Source organism: Euphorbia lathyris, chromosome 4 (assembly GCF_963576675.1).
Source record: "Euphorbia lathyris chromosome 4, ddEupLath1.1, whole genome shotgun sequence".
Classification (NCBI taxonomy): domain Eukaryota; kingdom Viridiplantae; phylum Streptophyta; class Magnoliopsida; order Malpighiales; family Euphorbiaceae; genus Euphorbia; species Euphorbia lathyris.
Window position 1 is genome coordinate 86,535,957 of NC_088913.1, and position 9,442 is coordinate 86,545,398.

General features: G+C 35.6%; 1 protein-coding gene across 1 annotated transcript; it reads left to right on the top strand.

Annotated features, from left to right (window-relative positions):
* The first annotated feature begins 587 nt into the window (after positions 1-587).
* LOC136225982 (amino acid transporter AVT6C-like) lies at positions 588-6,925 on the top strand. The gene is made up of 5 exons (XM_066014225.1): positions 588-1,095; positions 2,231-2,383; positions 3,210-3,413; positions 4,952-5,417; positions 6,708-6,925. The coding sequence occupies exons 1-5, from the start codon at positions 705-707 to the stop codon at positions 6,826-6,828; spliced, it is 1,335 nt and encodes a 444-aa protein (XP_065870297.1). The 5' UTR covers positions 588-704; the 3' UTR covers positions 6,829-6,925.
* Positions 6,926-9,442: the final 2,517 nt, after the last annotated feature.

Genomic DNA, 9,442 nt, shown 5'->3' on the forward strand with positions numbered 1-9,442 from the left:
TACTATCTAAAAACAATAGTATAAAATTATTTAATATAAAAAATACATATATTTGAAACATATATTTTAAAAAATGTACAAACAATCAACATTTCAACAATAATATTGTAGAAACAACTCAAAAATGAATTATAATAAAGAAACAAATAAATTGACAATAAAAAATGTTTTTCTTCATCGTCATTTATGCGGCGCTTAGACAGTCTAAGTGGCGTTAAGATGAGAATCTAAGTGGCTAAAAATCGATTGAAAGCCAAAAAAAAAAAAAAAAAAGCTAAAGTGACCAATCGAGAAAAAGTTGAAACGGATTTTGGATTTCGAATGTCTTGACCACAGTGAATTTATATCATGGAAAATCAGCATTTCCCCAAAACTTAAGTTCAAATTTGACACTTCATCTCTATACATCTTTGGCAAATTTAAGCCATGTGCCAAAAAAACACCATTATTGCAAACATTATTTTGTCCATTTTTAAATTATTCTTTAGTCAAAAAAGGAAACCTCAAGATAATAATAAACTGCTTTCTTCATTATGTCTGCTAGTGCTGAGGTGTAATAATATCATTTTCAAAAATATATCAATGTTTTTTCCAATTAAAATACTCCCAAAACAAATAATTGTTCTACATCTCATCTCAATTTCATCTTTCCCATCTCTGAATTTCAAACAAAGTTTTCTCAACTCTCCTCCACAACCCCAAAAATGATTATTCACAACCCAGATGAAAACGACGCCGTCTTAACCGTCCACCTCCTCCCGGACTCCGATTCACCAGAAAACCGACCCAGAAACGATGGATCAACTTGGGGTGCAGTGTTTAACATATCAACAACTGTAATTGGAGCTGGAATTATGTCAATTCCTGCAACTCTGAAAGTTTTGGGGATAATTCCTGGGTTTATTACGTTGTTAATTATTGCAATTTTAGTTGAAATCACTGCTGAGTTTATGTTGAGGTTCACCCAATCTGGTCAGGCTCATACTTATGCTGGTCTTATGGCTGAGTCCTTTGGGAAGACTGGTTCGGTTGCGGTTCAACTTTCTGTTATTGCTACCAATTTGGGTTGTCTCATCATCTATTTGATTATTATTGGTCAGTTTTTCCTTTCCTTTTTTAGAAATTTCTTGTTTATATAACTGAATTTTGTATGTTATGTTGAGTATTTATTGTGATCAATTTTGGATTTGGGGAGATATTTGCTTGGAATTTGGGAGTTTGTGGTCAATTTTGAAACTATTTCTCTATTTACGGTAGATTTGAAACTATTTCTCTATTTACGGTAGATTTGAAACTATTTCTGTGTTTGGGGTAGTTTTCAAACTATTTCTGGGTTTGGGGTAGTTTTCAAACTATTTCTGTGTTTGGGGTAGTTTGACTCGCCAAGGAATCATATTGGATTCGAATCTGATCCAATTTCAATTTCACAAAAAGCCAAAGAATCCAATTTCACAATTGTTTGGATTGGAATCTAGTCTAAACAATTGTGAAAATATTAGTTATCGTGTGTGACGGACGGATGTATATGAGCCCGTATCTATGTTGCACGGAAATGCAAACTGAAACAAAATGGAAACGGACATTTGGAAACGTTATTTCTAATAAAATTTAGCTAGCAAATGGTAATGAAAACGGAAAAGAAATGGACTCGAAACAAGAAAATGCTAATTAAGAAGAGTTTCTGCGATAAACAGATCGATAGAAAATTTTCATAATCTAGGTGTGTTGAACGGTCTGTTCGGATACATATGGACAAATAGATAGAAAATCCGAAATTCATCGGCTCGGTTGGTTATTTTGATCTGTTCGGTTTTTGAACACTCCTATTTGTCGGTCTTTCTGACCAGTGGAACGAGACAAAATTACTAAAAATAGTTTGAAATTCACCCTAAATGAGAAATTATTTGAAAATTAACCACAAGTGTGTAAATTTGATAGAAATGAGCTCATATAGAGATTAGGAGAAGCTAGTCAGCCTGTAAAATTAGTCGGTTCGAGGTTAATTAGATATCCTTTGAGTGATTTCTTTCTCGATTGAATTTTTTTTTTTTGTGTGTACATTAGAAATCGAACTCAAAGAAAATCTTAATTGATTAGACATTTTAATGTGTTTAAGTCGATATATCTCTCAACCGAAATTGAACCTTTGATAAGGGTTCGAATCCTGACAACTCATATAAGTTTTGATACGAACTTGTGTGATAAAACGTAACTCTAATTCTCTTTCTAGGGGATGTATTATGTGGAAATGAGTCTGGTGAAAGCTTACACTTGGGAATCCTAGAAGAATGGTTTGGTATACATTGGTGGAACTCAAGGCCTTATGCTCTTCTCTTCCTACTCCTATTCGTCATGCTTCCCGTCGTCTCATTACGCCGTGTCGGTGAGTTTTTAATTTTTGTATAATTTATTCGATTACTCGGTTTGAGACTTCTTTTGTACTAGGTGAATCTTCACTTAATTAAAGTTTTCTGCATACATAGTTTAAGCAACTTGAGATCCGTAACCACTCAAACCAACTGTGATTAGTTCATGATTAGTGGTAATTAGGGCTGTAAATGAGCCGAGCCGCTCAGTGGTTGGCTCGATAAAAGCTCGGCTCGATTTGTAAACGAGCCGCTTGTGAGTACGATTAAATGAGCCGAGCTTGAGCAGGCCAAACCTCGGCTCGAAAGCTCGCGAACAGGCTCGATTAGAACATTTACGAACAAATTTTAGTTTTGTAGAAAACTATATAGTTTTGTGTTAGTTCATAGATATATAAACTTAATATTATTTCATTTATTCACGAACTTTGTTTATGAGCTTGTTTATGTACACAATTAAAGAGCTATTTGCGAGCAAACTTCATAAATATAATTAACGGTTTACTCACAAATAATTCAATCGTTAAATAATTTTTTTAGTGGACCAAGTTCAAAGAGGATTTTGGGCTCGAAACAAGCTCGAAGCTCGACTCGAGCTCGTTTATTTTCTAATGAGTTGAGCCGAGTTTGAGCAAGCCAAAGCTCGAGCTCGTTAATTTTATAGCGAGCCGAGCTTGAGCAGGCCAAAGCTCAGCTCGGCTCGGCTCGATTACAGCCCTAGTGGTAATTAACACAAGAAGTTGCTCGAATTTTTCGGAGATAAGGATGAAATTTGTCCCCGAAATCATCGAAGAAGATCAATTTTTATTTTTGTTGACAGGATTTTTTATTGTTTCCTTGCAGATTCATTGAAATACACATCAGCTATTTCTGTGCTTCTTGCCTTGGTGTTCATAGCCATAACTTCAAGTATGGCAATTTCTGCAATGTTACAAGGAAAGACTCAAAAGCTAAGACTATTCCCAGATTTTTCAAATGAATCTTCCATATTTGATCTTTTCACCACAATCCCAGTTTTCGTCACCGGTTTAGCATTCCATGTTAATGGTAATCATTTAATTAATATCTTTCTTGATGGGTAAAATGGTATTTTAGCCTTTCAACTTGTCAAAATTTGGAGTTTTCGGGTTCACCTTTCGTTTCGTGAGATTTAGTGTTCGTTTGGTTTTTCTTTGTGTAGCACATTTTTGTTGTTTTCCTCTAAAGGGTATTTAGTTAGGATGAAGAAAACCAACTAACATATATCTATCGGCTACCTGTAACAACAAACAATAACAGTTCTACCAAACATGCTCTTAGTGTCCGTTTGGTTCTCCTTTTTGTTGTTTTAATTCAAATAGTAGATATAGAGTGTTTGCTGAATTAGGATTGAGAAACAACTACTGATAACTATTTTGGAAGGAAAATCGGCTACTAGCAACTAGCAACAAGAAACAACAAGCAGTAACATCTGAACCAAACGAACTCTTATTATACGTTTGGTTCTCCTTTTTTCTGCATTAATCCAAAGAGTAATATAGTCTTTTTTTTTAAGCTGTTTTGGAAGCGAAATCAGCTAACATCTACTGCTATATATGAACATATAAATCCGTAGCCCTTCACTTGTCAATTTTGTTAAAATGTACACCTTGACAGAAGAAGCTGTCACATGTAGGGTCCACACGTAGTTAAATGACGTGTGTGTCAAAAATAATACTATGTAATCCGATTGGATTTTATGTGTCAAAATCTGGTAAAAGAAGTCGGATGACATAGCGTTATTTTTTACATATGGACCTTACGCGTGACAGTTTTGTCTATCAGTTAGTAGCAGCTGAACCAAACATGCGCTTTCAGCTAACACCTACCGGCTACAGTACAGACAATAGTTGAACCAAACAGGTCCTTTGCCCTTATTACTTTTCAATTTTATTCAAATGTACACCCTGACAGACGGAACTCTCACACGTGGGGTCCACACGCCCTTAAGTTACGTGTGTGTCAGAAATAACACTTCGCCATCGGATTTTGTTTTACTAGCTTTTGACACATAGAATCCGTAACTAACATGACATTTACATCATACGTGTCAAAATTCGCTAAGAAAAGCGGATGCCATGTCATTATTTCTAACACACGCAGCGTATGGACATCACATGTGACAGTTCCAATCCCAATCCCACCAAAAAACTTAACTAACACCTACCAGCTACAAACAATAGTTGAACCAAACAAATCTTTAACCCTCATTACTTTTCAATTATATTGAAATGTACACCTCGACAGACAGAACCGTCACATGTGGGGTCCACATGCTGTTAAGTTACCTGTCCGTCAGAAATAACACTTTGTCATCCGATTTTGTTTTGCTAGCTTTCGACACACAGAATCCGCAACTAACATGACATTTTGGACCATCTGTGTCAAAATTTGGTAAGAAAAGCGGATGCCATGACATTATATCTAACACACACATCGTATGGACCTCACACGTGACAGTTCCGATCCCGATCCCCCCAAAACACAACATATTGACAAGTTTTTAGAGGCCAAAAGTACCATTTTACCAATGTTTTATCATTAACTAACTTTCTTCAAAATTGCAGTTCATCCAATAAGAGCAGAACTAGGGAAGCCAAGCAACATGAGATCAGCAATCAGAATATCTCTTATAATATGTGTAGCAATATACTTTGCAATTGGTATTTCTGGTTACTTGCTCTTTGGTGATTCAGTCATGCCTGACATTTTAGTTAACTTTGATCGTAATTCCGACACCCGAATCGGTCAATTACTCGACGATATCGTCCGATTAAGCTATGCAGTTCACTTGATTCTTGTGTTTCCTATGCTTAATTACAGTTTAAGAGCAAATGTAGATGAACTTTTGTTCCCTAAAAAACCTATGTTGGCTTTGGATACAACAAGGTTTATGTGTTTAACTTGTTTTATACTAGGTTTAAGTTACTTAACCTCAATTACTATCCCAAATATTTGGTACTTTTTTCAGTTAATTGGATCAACTTCAATTGTCTTCATCTCTTTTATTTTTCCAGGATTCATCATTCTTAGGTAATTTTTCTGATTTTTTTTAAATTCTGTCACTAAAGTTATTAAAAAGTTCAATTTTACCCTTATGGTACGACATAGCTCAATTTTGCCCCCTTGGTAAAAAATCCTAACTCAGTTTTATCCCTTTCGAAAGGGTAAAATTGAGGTGAATTTTCTACTATGGAGGCAAATTGGACTATTTTTGTACGGAAGAAAATCTGATGTTCCCAATTATGTATTCGTTTAAGTATCTGTCACTCAATTTATGATATGTGACATACTTGTCTTACTTTAACTCTATTAACTTTGTTTGAAGAAGGGTTACGAGTTAAAGTATATCACGTGTGGTAAATTGAATGAGAGGCGGATAAGGGATACATCAATTTTACCCTTATTGTAAGAAATAGCTCAATTTTTCCCTTTTGGAGGAATTCCGTCGCTAATTTTCATTAGTGAAAAGGGTAAAATTGAACTAAATTTTCTACTATAGAGGCAAATTGAGGTTAAACCTCAAAAGGGGACCATTTATGAAAATTATTCTATTGGAGGGGCTGTTTTTAACTTTATAGTTAAAAATAGCCTCGTTACGGCGCTGTAATGGTACAAATGATAAAAGTAGCTTTTCTGTTTTTTTTGTATCATTATGGCAGACCCATCGCGAGCCTTGGCGCAACGGTAAAACGTTGTTGCCGTGTGACCAGAGGTCACGGGTTCGAGTCTTAGAAGCGGCCTCTTACCAATCAAATTGGTAAGGGAAGGCTTGCCCCCAATACACCCTTGTGGTGGGACCCCTCCCCGGACCCTCGCTCAGCGGGGACGCGTAATGCGACCGGGCCGCCCTTTTTTTATTATGGCAGACCCATCGCCGTAATGGTGCTATTACGGCGTGGGCCCGCCGTGATGAGACTTTTTTTGACTAGAAAGTTAAAATCAACTCCTTTAAGGGAATTATTTGCCAACCATTGCCAGGTTGGGAATACTTTTCTTAAATACCCCTTTTTGGGGTTTAATTTGTACAGAAGAAAATCCGATGTTCCCAATTATGTATCCGTTTAAGTGTTTCTTACTCAATTTATGACACGTGACATATTTATCATACTTTAACTTTGTTTAAAGAAGGGCTATGAGTTAAAGTATATCATGCGTGGTAAATTGAATGAGAGACAGATAAGGGGACATAGAATTGGGAACATCAAATTTTCTTCTATTTTGTATCATAGGGGTAAAATTGATAATTCCAATATTTTAGGGGTAAATTTGAATTTTATTCTTTGATTAAATATTGATTTTGTAAAAATGTATGTTTTTCAGGGATATTCATGGTATTTCCTCAACAAAGGATAAGATCATGGGAGTTATAGTGATTATCTTGGCTGTGGGAACAAGTTCTATTGCCATATATACTAATTTGCATAGTTCCAAAACACAATAAATGTGATACAATTTATTATTATTTTTAAAAAAATCTGTAAATAAAGATGTTGATTTTATAGAAAAAACTCTATATTTATATAAACATTTTTGTTGGATTTTCAATTATTTTTTACAATACAGTCACATGAATTTTTTCATTATTATTTATATTCTGGACCATTCTGGTTAGGGGCGAATCCAGGATTTCTCTCCCATTGGGGCAAACAATACGACTAAAATAATTTTTATCTAAAAAATAATAATTATAAAAAGCAGAGATCAAAGCTCAAGTTCAAGTAAAATAGTAGTAGAAATATCAAATTAAAATTCAAGTAGGAGGAAAAAAAAAATACCAAAGCAGAAAGGCAAAGATTGGAGATAGAGTGCTGGACCAACGATCCAATTACTGAGGGATTGGCTGCCGATTTTGATTTAATCTTACTTAGGATTAGAGATTTCAATTTAGGCTTAAGAAGAAAGAGGAATTGAGGAAGAAGATCTAAAGAGATTAAAGAGAGTAAGAGAGACCGATGGTTTGTTTTAGGACCTATTTAGTTTTACATTTAAATATTTATTTTTTTTTTTTGTTGTAAATAAAACGACATAGTGCTAATTAAATAAAACGAAGTTGTTTTGCTTTAAAACATAGTTAAAAAAAGAAAAAGAAAATATTAAATTTAAAACTATTCTTAATCCTCAATTATAAAACCAGTGAACCTTAAACCTCCATTGATGAAGGGGAGTAAAGCTCTAAAACTTCAAAATTAATACGTGGGTTTAATAAAAAAATATAAATGTCAGTGGGAGCAATTTCCCCCAGTACTTCCATGTTGGATTCCCCCCTGATTATGGTATCAACATATAAAAAAAATTAAATGATATGCCACTAAATTCAACCCGGTTAAACTTATCCAATTCGGTTAAAAAAAGAACGATTGTAGGTTGAATTCTTTTACATAAATGTGTTACCAAAGTGGTTACAGAAACGAGATGCTTTGGTTACTGACGAACGCTTCAAAAGATTCGGTTTGATGACATGTTAATTTTTTTAAAAAATTAGTCCACATGGAAAATCCGTTTAATGTGTTGTCCACATGTTCATTTTATGACTGTTATTATCATATCTGATAAAAAAAAATTACAAATATTAAACGTAAAGGTGGATAGTTTTGATGTTTAGTGATTAATTGTAGCATAATTCACCACTAAATATTAGCTCCAATATACTATAAAAACTCTAATTTATTTGTCTAGATTTGACTTTTTTGCTTTTATAATGCAAAATCCAAAATTTAATAATTTTTCAAAATTTATCCTACGAATTAATGTATATTACAATAAAATTAGCAAATGATGTCGTTGAATGTGTGTTGTCTTTTAGGATCTCTTTTTTTATGACTTCAAATGAGAATAACAATTGGTCTGAGAACAGTTAATATTCGGCAAATCTATTTTAATGTTTAACTTAGCAAAGGTTGAAGAGAGATTGTAATGCGGGCATCTCTCCACTAACAATGACCCCGAAGCCAAGAGACGAGGAGCTTAGTGTCAAAGCTAGTTAGGGCTATGGAGAGCCATCCAAGGAGGAAGGAAGCAGCGACAATCATCAAAACACGCGGAGCGTGTCTGTCGTTATGCGGAACGTGAAGAACCCCAATCCGGGAAGAGTGTCCAGAAGGTCATCCACGCGGGGCGCACCATAAGCCACGTGGAGCTTGGATCGAACCTCCTGAGCGAATGAGTTCCGGGAGATCGACTACACGGAGCGTGCCCTCACGCACACGGAGCATGCCCTCATGGACGCAGGGCGTACCTGGCCGAACACGGAGCTTGGATCGAACCTTCTGAGCGAATGAGTTCCAGGAGGCCGACTACGCGGAGCGTGCCCTCATGGACGCGGGGTGTACCTGGCCGAAGATTACTTCCTTTCCAAGTTCTGGCTGTTGGGAACAAGTTCTGCCACCCTCTAATTACTGTTTTTCCACTCCTTAATTACACCTTTGCCACTCCCTAATTATAATTCTACCACTCCTACATTTACACCTATGCCACCCCTTTATACTTAACCCAATTTACCCTTATCTTGTTATCTTTAATTAGTTATGTTCTTTACCCTTTATTGTAATTTGGCAATTAGGTTTTAGATGATATAAATTCATCTCTTTGTAATTCCTTAACTTTTATCAATACAAATTTAATCATCTTCTTGAAGAAGCTTTTGTTAAGGTTTCACCTTCAACAATGGGTTTTTCATTATTCCTATGGATTTAGTCCACAAAACCCGAGATTCACTCCTTTTAGTTTAGCTCATCTTTGTTAAGTTTACGATTAAAACTAACTCGTCCCGAAACTAATCTGTATCAGTTGGTATCAGAGTCGATCTCGAACAACACCTTGGTTCGATTTGAAGGCTTGGGCCCGTTCACAACGAACACGTCTCATCAATAAATAGCAAGCAACTTGGGGTCAAGTTCTTTTTAAGAGAGAGTGTATGATACAAACATCTCTCCACTAACAATGACCCCGAAGCCAAGGGACGAGGAGCTTAGTGTCAAAGCTAGCTAGGGCTATGGAGAGCCATCCAAGGAGGAAGGAAGCAGCGACAGTCATCAAAACACGCGGAGCATGTCTGT